The sequence below is a fragment of the Aquila chrysaetos genome, chromosome 12 (assembly GCF_900496995.4).
Source record: "Aquila chrysaetos chrysaetos chromosome 12, bAquChr1.4, whole genome shotgun sequence".
In the NCBI taxonomy this organism is placed as follows: domain Eukaryota; kingdom Metazoa; phylum Chordata; class Aves; order Accipitriformes; family Accipitridae; genus Aquila; species Aquila chrysaetos.
This window is the reverse complement of record NC_044015.1, coordinates 11,208,864-11,226,593: the sequence shown is the minus strand read 5'-3', so window position 1 is coordinate 11,226,593 and position 17,730 is coordinate 11,208,864. Positions and strand designations below refer to the sequence as shown.

At 43.4% G+C, this 17,730-nt stretch overlaps 3 protein-coding genes across 3 annotated transcripts in view; 2 read left to right on the top strand and 1 right to left on the bottom strand.

Annotated features, from left to right (window-relative positions):
* LOC115349250 (calcyclin binding protein) lies at nt 1-7,742 on the top strand. Its single transcript, XM_030033255.1, has 6 exons — nt 1-137; nt 710-902; nt 1,603-1,699; nt 2,287-2,386; nt 3,695-3,789; nt 6,167-7,742. Exons 1-6 carry the CDS (start codon nt 117-119, stop codon nt 6,324-6,326), a joined length of 666 nt encoding a protein of 221 aa, XP_029889115.1. The 5' UTR covers nt 1-116; the 3' UTR covers nt 6,327-7,742.
* A 3-nt stretch (nt 7,743-7,745) lies between these two features.
* On the bottom strand, nt 7,746-10,974 carry MRPS14 (mitochondrial ribosomal protein S14). The gene is made up of 3 exons (XM_030033256.2): nt 10,872-10,974; nt 10,291-10,449; nt 7,746-8,242 (listed from the first exon to the last, which is right to left on the bottom strand). The coding sequence occupies exons 1-3, from the start codon at nt 10,914-10,916 to the stop codon at nt 8,060-8,062; spliced, it is 387 nt and encodes a 128-aa protein (XP_029889116.1). The 5' UTR covers nt 10,917-10,974; the 3' UTR covers nt 7,746-8,059.
* The window catches only part of TNN (tenascin N), a 34,572-nt gene continuing 27,390 nt past the window's right edge, over nt 10,549-17,730 (top strand). Inside the window, exons 1-2 of the mRNA XM_041127955.1 lie at nt 10,549-10,665; nt 13,703-13,815. The gene's annotated coding sequence lies outside the window, so the exon portion shown is untranslated. The remainder of the gene's footprint in view (nt 10,666-13,702; nt 13,816-17,730) is intronic.

The window sequence follows — 17,730 nt, the reverse complement described above, 5'->3', positions numbered from 1 at the left end:
CCGGTGGCGGCGGCGTGACGCCACTTCCGCGGCGCGGCGCGTGGGCGGGGCGGGAGGCCGGAAGGTTCCAGAGGGGCCGTCGGAGCCGCTGCCGCCGGAGGGGTGTCGCACGCGACATGGCTGCAGCGCGCGAGGAGGTGAGCCGCGCCCTCCTCATCCCCCCCGCGGGGGGTTCTGACTGGAACCGGGGGCTAACGCCGCTTCGCGCCGGCGGAGGCCGCGGGCCCGGGCCCGTGCGGTGCGGCGCAGCGCAGCGTGAGGGGCAGTGGCCTGGCCGCCGTCCGGAGGCGTGGGGCCGGGGGGCGGCTGGGAGCCTTCAGCGAGCCTTCAGCCTGAGTGCTTGCTGAGCGCTGTCGGTGTCTCTCCCTGAGATGACGCTGTGCGCATCGAGCAGAATCCAGGACCTACCGAGGAGCTGTACCAACTGTCGGACTTGTACCGGTTCCCCTTGGGTTTTTTTAGCTGATGAAAGCTTAAACTTTGAAATATTTACTGGTCGAGAAGCGAAAACAGGAGTGGCCAGGGGGTGAGGAATGGATGGCTTCATGCTTAACGGGGTGTAGAGGGAAAGGAAACCACTGGCTTGATAAACCTGAAACTGCTACATCTGGGAAATTTGAAAGTGTCATAACTGAAAGAGCTCAGCTGTGAACCTTGAGTAGAAAGACCTATATCTAATACGTATGTGTGATCTTTTATTTTTAACCAGTTACAGAAAGATTTGGAAGAGGTTAAAGAATTGCTTACGAAAGCGACGAGGAAGCGACTTCGTGATGTCCTGATGACAGAGAAACATAAGCTAGAGCTAGAAATCAAGAATCAGCCTCCACTGAAGCCAAAAGATGCAGCAGAGGAAGAAAAGTCCTCTCTGGGAGGGTATACAGTGAAAATAAACAATTATGGTAGGATTACTTTTCTGAACGCTTATTAGAGCTCCAGCACCTCTCTGAAGAGAAGGCAGGGTGGCATTAGTGTGAGTTACAGTTGCCACTTCACATTATAGAGAAGCCTTCTTAAGTGTTTATTTCATACTGGAGACCCCACTTTAAAAGCTACCACGTGCTTACTGTGCCATCCTAACTACAGTGTGTATCAGTTGGGTTTGTGTGATAATACTGGTGGGATGCATTAATGATCCCTGTTGTACCAACTAGTGTTTTTCCATTGCCTAGTGCTTAGCAGGAATGAAGGAGTGAGCTTTGGCTTCTCTGCTTGCCATGTAGGTGAAAGGAGAGGGAATTGCTCAAGATACTTGTCATGCGGGGAGCAGGGTAAAAAGTGGGTCAAGGAAACTGCAGCAAAAGGAGACAGCTACCTCTGACTCCCCCTGTACAGACAGGATTGCTTTCATTTTACCTGAGCTGATACGTGTTTTTTTTCTCAGAATTTGCAGGCGTTAGGGAACAGGGCTACATGTGAGGACCTCCTTTTGCTCTCAAGTTGTTCCCAAGTAATTAATGTCTTTCCCTTACGCCCTTGAAGATTGTTTCAGTAAGGCACAGATCCTAGTTATTGCTAGGGAACTTTGCAGAGGTGGTTGGAATGGAATACATGAAGTTTATGGAGGAAAGGTAGGATTTAATCTCTTTTTTTCACTTACAGGTTGGGATCAGTCAGATAAGTTTATTAAGATTTACATCTCTTTAAATGGAGTCCAGAAGCTTCCAGCTGAGAACGTGCAGGTGAATTTTACAGAGAGGTGAGTTCATCTTGTGGCACCATGCCACAGGGGAGAGCATGGATCAAGAACACTATTTGAAATGCAGGAATGTGTTGTGTTGAGGATCAGCCTGTATACTCCCCCCGCCCCTTTTTTCTTTTTTTAAACTTGAGTGATATTAGCTTTTAGTAGCACTTAGCACATACCCTTAAGAATAGTTCTCCTTAGAGGGTATCGGGGTATTTTCATTTTACAAATGCTTGTTGCCCCTCATCATGCTTGACAGGACACGTAGTGTTAGCCCTGTTTTTTGGTGGTGATAGAACTGAAGTGTACATTAAGTAAGTCCACTTTTCCAAGGTTGCAGGAGATCGGTAAGGTAGAAGGAACCCTAAAGATCTTGATTTGTTGTGAAGTCTGGACAGGTCCTTTTAAGTCCTCAGTATTAAATCCAACTGAAGATTTGAGACCCCTGAGAAGAAAGTAATTCAAGCCTGTTAGCATGCTTTCCAAAAAAATACTCCCGCTAAAAAAGGGCTTTCAGACATTGTTTTTGGTGGCAAGGCACAATAGTCTTACAATGATTGGAATATTTGTGCCCTTCTTCCCCCACCTTCTGGTTCCAGGTCATTCGATCTGCTAGTGAAGAATCTGAATGGGAAGAACTACACCATGACCTTCAACAACCTCCTGAAGCCTATCTCTGTGGAAGGCAGCTCTAGAAAGGTCAGTACACCTCAGCTGTTGGAGGTATTTAGGTTCCTCACAAAGTACCGTGTTCATTGCCTGACTCTAGTTCAAGAGACTCGGTGCTAACCTTCAGTCCCTCCCTTCTGTCTGTAAAGTCTCTTCACTGTGAACATGATTCTTATTAATCTGTAATTGTCATAACTGTGGAATTATTCTCTGGGATCCATGGGCTCCTATTTCAAAAGATCATGCCTGGATATTGTATGCTTTTTTTTAATACCTCTCCAACAGGATTTCAGAAATAATTAAGCAGAAAATTCCACTAAGCATCCATTTGCATACTTGTGCTTTTAAATACCTCTGAGAAATTCTTTGTGATTTTAAGGTTTAAGAGACTTGTCAGCAGACTGAAATCTTGGGAAGCTTAAATAGGCTTAATACCCAAAGCAAAGTCTGAAACCTGCTCTGGCTTTGTAAGGGTGTGTTGCTCCGGAATTGAACACTAGTAACATTTTACTGCTGATGACTGCGACTGGTGATAGTGTCCTTACTGTGCTACTTGTAGCACCTTTCCGGGCTTAGGGATGTGTCAAATACCTTGTGGGTGTTCTGCGCAGTTGTGCGCTGCGCTTAGTGACATCAGATGTGAAGAAATGATGGTTCAATTTGAAATTGCCCTAAAACTAGGACAGTGTAAAATTAAAGCAACTGAAATAAATGAGGGTGATGCTTTGGTGATTTTTAACGCAGTGTAAAAGCAAGCAGTGGTCACGTACTTGCTAAGCTAAGCTAAAGCTCCAGCAGACTCTTGTCTGCTGTGGCACGCAGGAGTTCTTTGTGAAATTCAGGTCAGGGTTGCAATTAAACAGGCTTTGCTTGTAACTTGCAAACGTATTGCAAGATTAAGCAATGCCCTAAAACTAGTTTCTTATCCTTGGAGAAATAAGTTGGGAGAGCCTCTGCCTGAACTTGGTATCCTTGGAGAAGTCTAGTAAATATAGCCACCCTTTACCAGACAGTTCTGGGTACTTCTGACATCCCGGGAATCACCAAATGGTGTTTCTGGAGCACTGTATGTTCTTCTGTACTTCTTAGTAGTGTACTAGTATCATAGTAATCACACCATTTAAATTGTCCATGATGAGGTTAATACTTTGTACCCCAAAGCTGAGTACGTACTATAATTTCTATATGCTACATAATAATCAATAGCTGAGATAAATGTTTCAGGTTTTTGTGAGCATAGAAAGAGGTTTATGTTACAGCTAACCTTATTCATTGTGGTTGTGACTAGCATCCTTTTATGAAGCATTCTAAATTCATGCCTTCCTGTTCACCATACAGATAAAGACGGACATGGTCCTTGTGATGTGTAGGAAGAAGCGGGAGGAAAAATGGGAATGTCTCACTCAAGTGGAAAAAGAAAGCAAAGAGAAAGAGTAAGTGTCTCTTCAACCCTCCATCTTGTTTTCCATTTCTTGTTCTCCAAATTGCTTTAGGACTGCCAGGAGAGCAGATCTGTACTGTAGTAACTGTGCAGTCAGACCGTGAGCATCGCGGTTGGGGACAAGCCTCTAAGATGTTTGAGAATCATTAGGTTGGGATTTTTTTGGTACTAGTAGGACTGGCAGTGGAGGAGATAAGCTTTGAGTAGCTGTTTGCCGCTCTTCTACTGTTTTATTGCTAATGATGAAGGCTGCATCATAGGAAATAGGCTAGATAAGACCTGCAGTGAGAGTAAAGGTAACTAACCATTTAAAGATTCATTTATATTTTGATGGCTGCATTCATTGCAAAGACTACTCTAGTGAGGTTGACTTTTTTTAGGTTAAGCGTATATTACACTCTGCAGAACAGGTCTTTGCTTACCTAGATCATCATGCAAAAAGTCTCAAGCTAATTTGTGTCACTTCAAGTGCTTGGGAGCAATCCTACAAGCATCTTAGGCACTGTATATATAAGGGTGCTAAATTACAGCAGGAAACACCTGGGGACAAAAGACTTTTTATATATATGTGTGTATATATATGTATGTATATATATAAAAAACAGTATATAATTATTTTATTTTATTTTACAACACACACGTTCTTATCCAGAAAAGAATGTGTGTACCCACCTTGAAGCATGGAAACACTCACTTTCTCAAAAGTTATGCCTGCCAACAACTATTAATTTTGTGTATGTTTGTAGGATGATTTGCTAGAACTGATTAGTCCTAACTAACCATACCTGAGTTTAGAGCAAAAGTACCATCCCCTCTCAAATGACATCACTGGAAATTAAGAGAACGTGACTTGACTACTAATACACGTTGCTGGTGGGACACGGTCATTTTTTTAAACCTGTATCTTGTGCAGAGAAGCCCTGCACGCTGCCCACCCTGTCACAATTAGTATTGCTGCCTTATTCCAAGTGTTGAGGATTTACAGTATGGCAAATGAGTCACTTCAGAAATACACCTCATGCTTGGGTGTGTGAGACTGGTGGTTAGCCCCGTGCCTGGGGAACTAGCTCCCTCTGCTGATCTGTTTTGATCTGCATGTTTTTCAGATACTAGTGCAGCTGCAGGCTAACTACCGAGAGGATTTTAGAAAACAGGATAGAGAGAGGCAATTTTGCCAGAGAGGGCATTATGTATAGTCTGGTAACGTGGGGTGTGTCACACCCAGGTGCTTCCCACGTGGGTGGCACCTTTTGTCAGTGTCCTGGTTTCAGCTGGGATAGAGTTAATTGTCTTCCTAGTAGCTGGTACAGTGCTATGTTTTTGAGTTAGGTGTGAGAACAATGTTGATAACACTGATGTTTTCAGTTGTTGCTAAGTAATGTTTAGTCTAAAGTCAAGGATTTTTCAGCTTCTCATGCCCAGCCAGCAAGAAAGCTGGAGGGGCACAAGAAGTTGGCAGGGGACACAGCCAGGGCAGCTGACCCAAAGTGGCCAACAGGATATTCCATACCATGTGACATCACATCTAGTATATGAACTGGGGGGAGTAGGGGCAGGGGGATCACCGCTCGGGGACTAACTGGGTGTCGGCTGGTGGGTGGTGAGCAATTGCATTGTGCATCACATGCATATTCCAATCCTTTTATTATTACTATTGTCATTTTATTAGTGTTACTATTATCATTATTAGTTTCTTTTCTGTTCTATTAAACTGTTCTTATCTCAACCCATGAGTTTTACTTTTTTTTTTTTTTTCCTGATTCCCTCCCCCATCTCACTGGGTGGGGGGAAGTGAGTGAGTGGCTGCGTGGTGCTTGGTTGTTGGCTGGGGTTAAACCACAACAGTCAGTTAACTTAAATTGAGAAAATTGCTTTGAAATGCAAGGTGTTAAAAATGAGTCAATTAACCTCTGGAAATAATCTGGAAAATGAGAAACAGAAAATGCTGTTTGGGTTGTGAATGTGGCCACTTCCAAGAGCTCAGTGTAGTTGTTTTTCTATTTTTATTCACTTTTCATGTAACAGCAGATACTAGCACTTTCTCTGTGTGTTATATTCCGTTCCTGCTTCCTAAAATTAATTTTGGGTGGTGCTTCAAAGGTCATGTTTACTGCAGAATGCTTCCCGTCATCCTTAGTGGGACAGCTCTAGGTATACTACTCAACTTGCACTTAGTTTAAGGGCACTCTTTAGGATTCTCCCTACTTGGAAGCTGACTGAGGCATGACTGAAGACTGTCAGGGTCTGAAGACTTTGCCAAAGCAAAATCCTCACTGTTACCAGGATGTTTCAAACAAGTACTAGCATGTAATTTTTTGCACAGAATTGTTGGATGTACCTGATCTTCTCATTATGTCTCTGTCTTGCAGGAAGGCTGCCTACGACACCTCAGATCCTAGTGAAGGGCTTATGAACCTTTTAAAAAAGATGTATGCAGAAGGGGATGATGAAATGAAGCGCACCATCAACAAGGCCTGGGTTGAAAGCAGAGAAAAGCAATCCAAAGGGGACATACCAATGGATATTTGAAAGTATTCTAAGGGCCGCCTTAATACTGATCTTCCATGTGAGACATGCTGTGCTGCAAAGATCATTGTTTACACAATCTTCTTCCAAGCAAAGACAGTCATTTTCCATTTCAGGTTGGAGAAAATATTTAAATAAAATAGCTTATAAAGCATTTCCTTCAGTCAAGTGGTTCACCATTTCCTGAAGAGTGGAGCATAGGTATATCCTTATTGCTCCTTGAAAAAGCATCTCCGATGAGTGGAGAGCGTTGTGAAACTGAGAACAGGATGTAAAAGAAAATGAAACCTATACTAGGATGGGTCAAGGCCTCTCCGTTGCAAGTGACAGTTGTACCCATCTGGTTGCTGGGGCTAATGTCATGCTCGCTGCATGGGGTATGGTTTTTTGATAAATGTGGGAAAGTATGTTGAACTGTAAAGCATGTCACAAAGGGAGAAATGCTGAAGAAAGTAGAACCACTGTCTCAAGCACTTTGTAGCTGAGCAGAAACAATATGGTGTTAATCCTGTGGTATTAAAATTTAGTGATTACTCTCAGAAATTAATTACTGGCTGTTTAACCTTTTATGAATTTTGAAAATGAAAACAGCTCTTTAGTGCTATCTGTGACCTCCTTGGGGTGTCCTTGAGGTGGCATCAGTTGCAGGAGGGCAGTGAGCTACTGATGAACAGCGAGTTTGTCCTGGCTCCAGCAGTGTATGAGGAAAAGACAGACAAGTTCCACTTTCTCCTATCAATCAACTTTAAAGGGTTTTAAGGTAACAGAGTAAGAAGTATATTGAGAGAGCTTACACTCCAAAATTTGACTCAACTTGGGGTGATGGGTTGCTGTCAATTTACTGCCTGTGTAGCTTCCATCTGGTGGTAGCATAGTTTTACTTGGCCTGTTCACTGCAGCCTCTCAGCCCCACTGCTATGGAAGGGGATGGAGTAGCCGTTTCCTCTTTACTGCCCTGCTTTGAAGAAGAGCATAGGGCAAACATGAGCTTAGCAGCAGGCTTGTTGTTATTGTTTCCCTCCTGTTTCCTTCTCCTGTATTTCCCAAGGACAGATTTGTTTGATGTTACCTTATGACTTAAGGAAGCCATTACTCTACTGTTACGGTCTCGACTAGGACTTACTTGCTACCTTGTTCTTAAAGCATTGGACCAAGAGCTGCACTACAAGCAGGAGATAAATACTAGCATGTTGTAGTTTCTAATAGGTCCTTTATCCACTTTGTCTGCTTGTTAATATACATATTAAGTCTGCATAGCAAGAGTATCTAAACTTGAGGCCATGTTTTATTTTCAGTTCATGCTCACCCTTGTTCATGGCAGAATACCACTGTGCCCTGTTGTGCAATTTCATTTATGCTTTTTACCCATATTACCATGGTGAACTTACCATACGGTGGCAAAAAAAACTGCTTAAACGAGCCTTGTGCTGTATGTCTTTATTTCTAATGTTGCCCATATATCACAAACCTCAGCTTAGTTCTGCAGGCATCAGGTAGTGAACTTTTTTCCCGCAGAATAAAACCACCTCACATACAGACCAGTTTAGTGGAGTTATGCTGCTTCTTGTCAGCTGATACCAATCACAATCCAGTGAATCAGCATGGCTTCTCATCCTTCCCTTAATAATTTGATACTGATGCTGGACTTCTAGACAGGACAGTCTTGCTTTAATTGCTTGATCACACAAACTGAGCTTGTTTGTGTTTTCTGCCTGGGTGTATATCCATGTGGTGATCTACCACATAGCCCTCTGTATCCCAGACATCTGAGCATGGTCAGCAAAATGGCGGAAAACAATTCTGCTGAGCCTCCAACGTCGCTTCACCCCCCGAGGGCGGGATGTCAGGACACACCTATTTCGGATCCTCACAGGGCAGCTGTCCCGGGGCAAGTCAGCAATCTCTTTATCAGCCACTTCCTAAAACAGAAGACCACAGCATAGAGTTTATCTATGTTCCCCAGGATTTTGAGGAAGCTTATTGCCAGACCTCAAAATCTAGCTGTAGAGCAGGTACCACCACAAGCTTCTCTACCACCTCACAAGTATGCTTTGCTATTTGATAGGGAACTTGCGCCTGTCTTCCTCATTTGACCCTTTCTTTCTGGGCATCCTAACAGTGAATGTAAAACAATCCACATGAGACCCGAAGTTAACCTTATTACAGACTAACAACCTCAAGCCAGTAATTATAGTTAGTCAAAATCCACTTGGCTTTGTCCTTGTTGCAGGGTGGGCTAGTCCTTTAAGATGAGCTGAACTTAAATCTATATTCCTTATTAACTGCCTTCCCAGGTAATATGCTTTGATGTCAGTAAAAGGAATCTCATATAGTACACTTTGGAAGGAGCTACAGGCAGAGGAGGACAAGTCAAAGTGTCTCTGTTCTAATGAGAAGGCTTAAGAAATCTCTTTTCTACATACAAGAGAGCTCAACAGTTTTCAGGAAGCACCAGGTAGCAGCAAATGGAATTTCAGAAGAACAAGCGAGCTCAGCAGAGAAATACAGCCTAAAGGAAGTCACTTGAGGCTAGGTAAGCATCCCTAACTGCAGCATTCTTAATATATTATTTTCTAAAGGACAGAAGGGCTCAAAAGAATCCTGTGTTCAGTCATGGCAGGAAGTCACAATTGGAGGTAAAAGGAAAGTCTGAGGCTGGACTACAAAAACTCCCATTATGCTGCAGGAGTGCTGAAAAGCAATAGTGTAAGGCTATCTTCTAAAGGGATGTTTGCCTTCAAAGGAGGACAGCATCAAGACAGCAGCAATGTGACTTTCAACTTCAGTAACAGCAAGGTCAGTAGGACTTCTTATCTTCAGAACATATTTCAGTCACCCATTTTGTCCAGTTACACATCTTATCTGTGTATATAGCTCTACCTATACACTCTACCTAGCACAGCCAAACACTTACAGTATTTTTTTGACCTATTTTATTCATAAAGTAGCCTACGCTTTCAGAGAAAACTCGTAACTTACTTTTTAAGACTTTAAATTTGAAGCCCAAGTAAGATTTTGTAGGGGAGGAAAAAGTTACTTTCCTGGAGTCTTTTTCTTCATTCTAACTGCTGCTATAATTTAGTGACTTCAAAAGGTGACAAAAGCAGCTGAGGAATACCAAAAGCAAAGCGAGTTGCAATCTTTTTTGTTTGTTTTGTTCTGTAAGGACATCCAATACAAACTAGACTTGCCAAGAGAATGGTAAAGTTAATATATAAAAGCAGATTCATACACTTTCTCTCCCAGGATGTGTAAGTGTGAAAGGATCTCGCCACAACTAGCCATGGCCAGATCAAATACATACAGGAGTATTTGCAAATGTTTTTAATGCTTAGTAAGGAAGGCTGAGAGCAGGGCAGTGAATATGTGCATTTTTAAGAACAGATCTAACACCCAGATCCGATGCAGCTTTTACATGGTTGTAGGTCAGGCAAGGAGTAAAATTGAGTATTTCCCATTGAACAAACCAGTGGTTTTGGCTGGATCAGGCTTCCAGGTTTTTAAATAAGCAAAAAAATCTAAAGTTTATTTAGGAAACTATAAAACTAACCATGTAGTATCCCGTATTATCAGAAATAAGGAAACTAGCTTTCTAAATGTATGTTAGTGACAGCTGTGGGAAAAAAATGAGACTTCATCATATGTAGTGTTACATATAGTGCTTACATGAGAAGCACTATTTAAAAAAAAAAAAACACAACCCAACCCACACAACCTCTAGTCAGGCGAATACGCGGTTGTTGTGAACACCCCCAAAGGGCAGAGGCTCTGAAGATGCCCGGGCGCTAGTGGTAACTATGCGATATGATGTGATTCTGTGCTCCTGAGTTAGGAAAACGCAAGCATTTGTGACCTGGCATGGCTGCTTGGATCTGTCAAGCAGCCACTGTGGCCCAGCAGTAGGAGCCACCTATGGACTCGTGCCCTGCCCAGGCCAGGGCACAGCTGCAGGGCAGCCGCCCAGTACCTGCAGCTCCTTGGGAAGGATGGTGTTCTTCCGGATGGCGTTGATCCGCAGCCTCTCGTCCGCGTACTCGTATGCCAGCTTCCTTCTCTTGACATCCCGCAGCATCCTCCAGTCCACGTAGTAACTCCGCACTTGCCTTGTGCAGGGTGACGGAAGAACCTAATTTAAAAAATTAGGTTTATAATACCCACCTGTTGCACATACAGTCTGCCCAACTCAAGTATGTCTTATTCCCATAAAGGTCTCTTTTGTCAGACTTTTTCAAATTACTTCCTCGCAGTGCAGCTCCTGCCCAAGAAATGTAACGTATGATCCAGCTTAGCTCACGGAAGCCAGCAAGGAATTTGCGATACGGTAGACACCAATAACCCCAAGGTACACCCACACCCGCGTTGTTCCCGCCGCCGGCGAACCCTGGGGCTCAAGCCAAGTTTGGGCTGACGTTGGGCCGACCCCGCCACCGCCGCCCCCAGCGGCCTGACAAGCCCTGCAGCCCCCTCGCCGGTCTCCGCCCGCTCCCCGGCGCCTCGGTCGGGCGGGACAGGGCCCCGAAAGGAAAGCGGGGAGGGAGCCGCGCTGACCTGCCGAGCGGCCCGCAGCGCCCAACCTATGGCGGAGGCCGCCATCTTCTCAGTGCGACGCGATCGCGCATGCGCCCAGGCCCGGGGCGGAGTCCCGGGCTCTCGGAGCGTCCCCCTGCGTGGGACCGCCGGTTCGCGTCCCGGTCCCGGTCCCGGTCCCCACCACGCCGGCCAGGTCTTCGCTCTCCCCATCCGTCCCTTTGCAGTGAAACTGTACTTCAGTGCCTTTGCGGGGGGGGGGGGGAGAACCCAAACTGGTTTAGAGGGCTATGCTGTATATCCCGGTGTCGGTGTCAGCCTCGGTTGCACCATCCGTTATTAGAGGGAGCTGGCAACTTCCACAGAAACCTCGGGATCTGACTTTGGGTGGACCAGAAGGATCCTAGTTGGGGAGGAAAGTCTGTAAAAATGACAGGGAAAAGAGTGCCATCAGGAAAATGTGATGCAGAGACATCACACCGCGTTGTGGGGTCTCTGTCCAGAAAAGCACATTTGTCCTGTATGCATATCGTTGCTCTGTACTAGATTATCTGCCAGCTGCTTTCTAAATGTGGTTTTAGTTTTGTGTCTTAAGAGTTTCTTGGGCGGCTTGCTCATCACCTAGGTCTATTCCTAAATTTATATCAGCGTTTTGCATATTTTTCAACTCATGAATTTTGGATAAGTTACAGCATTTTACAGACAAAATTGAATAATCATAAACCTGAACACTGAAAAATATATGGGAAATTCTGCTTCTGTTGTTCTTAGCTGCCCTGTTGTTTGGGGAGAGAAACTGTCCTGTTCTACTGACTGGGATTTTGCTTACACAGTGTTTACAATAAGTCTACGTCCTGATTTCAGGGAGAACATCTATTAAGTTTTTGATGTTGAATTAACCATTTTGATTGAATTTTCCATTATATCAGCTTGTTAGCTACATCCAAAAAGTCATGCAAGAAGCTGGATTCTCTCTCAGTTTGTCATGCTGCTTGTTGTCTGTGTGCCAGGCATTTTACTTAGATGCCTAGTATATTATACTGGTCCTTGAAGTATGTGGGTGTAATCTGGAAGAAGCAGCCAGATTGGCAGGCTAATGCGGTCAAGTTTTATTATCTCATGCTGCAGTCAGCAGCAACAGCTTCCACAGCAACTTACCCATCTAGGTTGATTGTGCAGGTGATAGTAATCAGTGGAAAGAGGCCATTTTTAGTGCTGATGAAGTGGTTAATTCTCCCCAGCCTGTTCAGTTTCTGGTTGCCTTGCCAACCCAGGTGTTAACTACCCTGATGGTTTTTGTCCTGTGGATGTGCCAAGCTGAAACCACTAATACCTGTCACACAGAGCATTAAACTGGCGTAGAGGGATAGCTATTTTCACTTCTCCTTGCTTTAGATGGGTCTCATGAGCAAGAGAGGTGAGATGCTCGTCACTGGCCTCATTTCCCAACTCTATGCTCCCTTCATACTTGGAGAAGCTGAAAGGCTGCTCTTAAACTTGTGTGAGGGTCTGTCTGTGGAGGGAAACTGCAGCAGCAGAAAGGGCTCAGCCTGCACAGCCTATGGGCTGCAACCCTTCTGTGAACATCCAGTTCAAAACTCAGGCTGTTTGTGACTGTGCTTCCTGGTGATGTGGTGTACTGATGCATAACTGTCTTGGAAGTAGGCTTCTGGTGTTTGCAGGGAGACAGAATTTCAAGCTTTGTTCCCTGATATTATTGTCTATAACTTGCTATTTTTTCAGCTTGCCAGCTGGTAAAAACAATCTGTAGAATATCAGCAGAGCAAATAAAGTAGGGAGCTGGATGTGATCAAAGGGTATTTGGATGTTAGAGCATGCATTTGTTTCTACAGTATTTTGTTCCACTTCCCCTTGGTCTCTCTGTGTTTGTTAGATGGTCCAGATGGGCGAGGAACCAGTGAGTGTGGGAAGGGGAACTATTTCTCCAGCCAGAGCTGAATCCCTCCCTTGCTCAATAGCATCACCTGTGTAATCAGCACTCTTCCAGCTGTGGAGGTGGGACAGTGTGTGTTATCCTGCAGCACTATCTTTCCCTTTCTGTAACAGGGTTGCCCAGGACGGAGTGTTTGGTGCTTACAGCTTTAAAAAATACAAACTAAGTGAGAAAGCGTGGAGCCCCAGTGTAAGTTAGTGGTATTTGTAGCGTTCAGTGTGGTAAGCACGCTATATTTGACTTCACTCCCCGGTTGCAGCAACTGAGATTGGCAAGGGCTAATGATGCATGTTGATAGCCCTTAGGCTGCTGCTGTCTTCAGCTCCCTGAGCACAGCTTCTGGTTGCAGTAAAGCAAAGCAACTGGTCAGAATCTGAGACAGTTTCTTAGCTAAAAACTGGGCTCAGTAATGCACGTGGTTAAAATAATCGTGTGGGTACCTTAACAATGCCTACAACATGTAATTTGCTTTAAGTTCTCAAGGGTTTTTTTTTTTAGTATTGTGCTGTATAAGGGCAGCGTTGTGTTTAACTACTGCTGGTTTTAAAAGGTGTTTTATTTGTACTTTCTGCGTTACTCCACCTGAATTTCACGTTATTAATACTACAAATGTGCTTGTCAATACATGGGTCTCAGTGATAATTTTGGGATGTTTGCTGCCAGATTTACAGCGTTGGAAAGACTTTCTGGCTTTTGACTAGAAGCAGAGCATAAAATGAATAGGACATCATTCTTTCTGCTGGTGTGCAAGGCTGATACTGAGTAAGGGAATCGCTCCCAAACCAAGCGTGCTCCTTAGGTGGTTTGAGGGAGGGAAACACCCCGAGGCCTCTATTGGTTCCTTTCATCTGGCCCATGGGGACTTAAATTCACTGTAGGGACTGCTGCTGTCTTGCAGCTAGAGTGGGAAGAAGAGAGGATTTGGTGACCTTTCAGCTTGCTCAAATTACCTTTGCAAGTGGTGGCTGCACCAGAAGGGCTCTGAACCAGACAGCTGAAAGTACTTGAAAGGTAAGAGAAACGTATTTTTACTTCCTTTGAGGTTCCTGTTGTTTGTTCTGAATGAAAAACCCAGCCAATTTTTCTCTGACTTCCTATAGCAGATACCCTCTAAGGCTTTAAAAGCCTTACACAAACATCAATAATCCTGTATTATGGGCATGCATTGTTATTGCAAAGCATATAGTAGTATTCAATGCCACTCTGTTTTGAAGGGCTTAAGCTTTCCCAGGTTGTCTCCTCCAACCATATGAAACCACATACCTACCAAAGTAAATGGGAGTTTTGCCTTTTGGATTTAATAGAGCTAGGGTTTAACCTAGAAGGTAATTATTTTAGAATGCTTGTTCCTAGTAATTTCCATTTTAGGCTCTGATTTCTCTGTGACAATAGTTGTTTTAAAAGCTCTTCCTTTTGTCATGAGATCATACTGGAATTTGATCACACATAATTGCAACAAACACTCTGAGTAATTGTTCAGTACTTTCTCATCCAAAAACTCTTCCTATGCCTTCTAGTGCACCTCTTCACAGACTCAGTGGTAGAAGCCAGTAGAAGTTCTTTACCATATAAAAATGAAATATATCACTATTTTCACAATAAAAGTACTTTATTGATTACACTGTTTATAATAAAAATGTCATCCATTGCATAAGTAAAGTTGATCAAATACAGGAAGTGCAAAATTTCTGAGCTGTGCAGGCAACAGAACAAAGATTTGCTTCAGGAAAGACTGACTTAAAATGGAAGTTAATGATTTAACAGAAGGGAGCTAGGTCATTTTTTACAAAATGCATATTTATACTAACTAGCAAATGTGCAAATATATTAAGCCTCTCTGCACTTTCTAATGAGTGTGTAGGATTTCAGAAGCAATCTCTCATTCACACATGAATAGTTAATACACCTTGCTTACCAGACATTGCAGAAGAATTAGCATGAAAGGAAAGGTAAATATAAGGATGAATCTCGAAGCACTGTATCTACCTGGCTGATTATAATTCTGTTTTTGTATTTGTTATTTCAAGTCATCCCAAACTTCTGTAGCATTAGGCAAGTTTCATTCAGTCTGGAAGTAAAAAAACGTAGATGCTTGCAAAAGAAACAACCTTGCTAAATTAATTGTTGCATTTTTTATTGGCAGCCATTGTTTGCATTAATTGCACAAAGACTGCATAATATTGAAAATAGAATGCTGGCTAGCTTATTACAGCAGTTGCATCAAATGAATTCTGTGACCAATACCACAGAAAAGAAAGTCTGATGCAGAGCTTTCTAAAGCAGATGAGGTTTGGTACAGTAGAATAGTTTCACCACAAAAAATAAAGACAAACAATCCAGCTGGTTAAACTAAATTATACGTATGGAAAGTCTGTAAAATTAGTAGCTTGTCTCAGCTGAATGCTTCACCGAGAAGAATACGTAAAGCAGAAGGAAAATGGGCTAGACTTCTTAGCATCTGAGTAGTATCATCATTTGTGCATGTTTTGACGCTCCGTTCATTTTTGTCAGACTGCCACCAAATAGTAGCCCTCAATGACCAAGTTCTGCTCTTTGGTGCTGCTGACTTGTGGTGTTCTTTATTGCTAAAAGTGTTGCAGGATGTAAGGAGCGTGACTGTATTCCAGCTTACTTGGAGATGAGCTGGTTTATCAGCTTCTGTGCTGCTACATCTGCTTCTGTATCTGAGAACACAGCTTTGCCATGTGCCTCTGCAGGTGCGTTTGCTTCTCTCCACAGACTGCTGCTACGCACTCCCCTGCTGCCACATTGTCATCTCCATGCTTTAAGCAGTATAGCATTCTACAGTGAACATCCATTTGCGGGCAGAGTGCATGATGAATATTGATCACTGATAATGCTTGTGTCTCCTGAGCCTAAATGCTACCTTCCTAGTATTGGTCAGACAGGTCTGTTGCTGCTCTTCTTGGGAGTTAATTGAAGTAAGTGATGGCTGTTTGGATATTAGCAGAGCCCTTCTGTGAACTTCCTAAGAGCTTTCTGACATGTCTTCTAATATTTGTTATTCCTTTTATGTTCCTCAAGAAACCTCCCCTGGCTTTAGGATGGCTAAACGTGCCGATTTTCTAACTTGGCAGTTAGGAAACTGCCAGCTCTCATTTCTCTAGTACTGTGGTACAACTTGGCAGCTTCTGTTCTAGCCCTAGTGTGCAAAATGCTGTGCTCAAAAAATTGCACAATCTACTCTCCCTTGGTACTTAGAAAGCTCAGGTTTCAGCCCATGGCTCCTTTCACTGTGTGTCCTTTTCTTCTGGCTATTTGTCTTCAACTGTAATGTGTGTTGCTTCTACCGTTGTGTTGTATAACTCTTGCTGCTTGCATATGTACATAGTCTACTCTGCCCCATTTCTCAATCTTTGATCTTATAATTCTTCCTTCCTCTTCTGCACCCTGTCTGGAGCTGTCCTAGACCTGCTTTTCCTTTTTCCTGTGACTACAAGTCCCCCTTCCTCTCCTCAATCCCATCTCCATGTCGCCTGGGTGGCACCCTGCTAAGTATCTACATCTGTGTCTTTATCAGCTCTTGCCTTGACAGAAGCAGCTTCCAGTCATGCATCTCCTATGGCTGATGGGGTGCTAGCAGAAGATAATACTGTGAAGGCCTATACCCCAAATCTTCAAGCACTGAGCTGTAGGATGGAAAAAGACTTAGAGTTAGATCATTGGAGTCTTTCACATAAATACTGTAGGTTATCTCCAGCTTTGATCATCCCATGCTTTCCTCTGCAAAGGTTGGAAAGATGTGAGCAGGGCTTCTTCCATCCCTTTCCTTAGGAGAATATTCTGTTCTAGTAGATCTAACTGTTAGGTATTCTTTCCTAAAATAGTCCTTGCCCTAGTCTGCTATTATTGCCAGTTGTATGTATGACATGATATTCTCCATGAAGAATCAGTTAAACCCACTCTTTTTAACAGCAGGGGAAAATCTCTTTATTGCATGATGAGGAAGCCAAAAAAGCTGTCCTCTTTCATTATGCTTGACAGAAATGCTTACATTCAGGAGTTTTTCCTCCTGAATGATCTCTAAGACCAGGAAAATCTGAGATCAATTTGTGGTTCCCATGAAGCCCTAATTAGTAATGACATCATGTTACAACCCAGAATGCTATTCAGCACTTGGTGCTGAGCGAAGAGATTTTGTGCATGTGTCTGTTTGGGATGGTGGGGTGGTTTGGGGGACTCATCTCCAGGGGTTTGGAAATAAACCCCACAAAACAAAGCTTTTGGGGTTTCCTGCAATGGACTATGATGAGAATCCATAGAATTTGGACACTAAATTTGTTCAGAGCTTTGAAGCAATCTCTCATGACTTGATTTGTTTCAGAAGTTTGCAAAGCAGAAGAAGAAAGGTATAGTTAGTTTCTGTGGCCCTTTGAGAGAGAGGAGTCTTGGGAAACAGAATAGCAGCTGGGTCAGGGTGAGAAAGCTGCATCTTTGGTCACAAATGGGTATCTGCAAAACCTCAGGAGATAGAGATAGGGAAGAAGACCTGCCTCTGCAGAGCCACATGCTTTTCCCCCCTCCATTTCTCTTACTGTAAGTTAAATGTAAATTATCTCTTACTGTAAATGTTAAATGTAGATAAGTGCTGAATGGAGGGGAAAAAAACCCCCACAATGAAACAAATTGCTACTTGGGAATAAGCAGCGGAGATAATTCCCTTATTTTATTTTATTCATATAAGATAAAGAATTGTAGACTGAATCTTGAAATCCATACCCTATTTTGGTTGATGTCAGTGATGATTCTGCTTGGAGAGAGATGCATTAGTGGCCTGCAATATAGGTATAAGCAGGTATAATATGTATTTCCAATGGTGGTGGCTTTTTGCTTGTTTTTTAGCAAACAAAGCTTCATGTTTCTGAGCATGAAGGACACCTTCCTGTAGCTGTGCTGCCAATGGTA

Excerpts from the sequence above, each read along its gene's own strand:
- LOC115349250 (XM_030033255.1), top strand. The coding sequence starts at position 117 with ATGGCTGCAGCGCGCGAGGAG. Across the intron at positions 138-709 it reads TGGCTGCAGCGCGCGAGGAG|TTACAGAAAGATTTGGAAGA; the intron begins GTGAGCCGCGCC and ends ATTTTTAACCAG. Across the intron at positions 2,387-3,694 it reads TGGAAGGCAGCTCTAGAAAG|ATAAAGACGGACATGGTCCT; the intron begins GTCAGTACACCT and ends TTCACCATACAG.
- MRPS14 (XM_030033256.2), bottom strand. The coding sequence starts at position 10,916 with ATGGCGGCCTCCGCCATAGGTTGGGCGCTGCGGGCCGCTCGGCAG. Across the intron at positions 10,450-10,871 it reads CGCTGCGGGCCGCTCGGCAG|GTTCTTCCGTCACCCTGCAC; the intron begins GTCAGCGCGGCT and ends TTTTTAAATTAG. Across the intron at positions 8,243-10,290 it reads TCCTTCCCAAGGAGCTGCAG|GAAGTGGCTGATAAAGAGAT; the intron begins GTACTGGGCGGC and ends CTTCTGTTTTAG.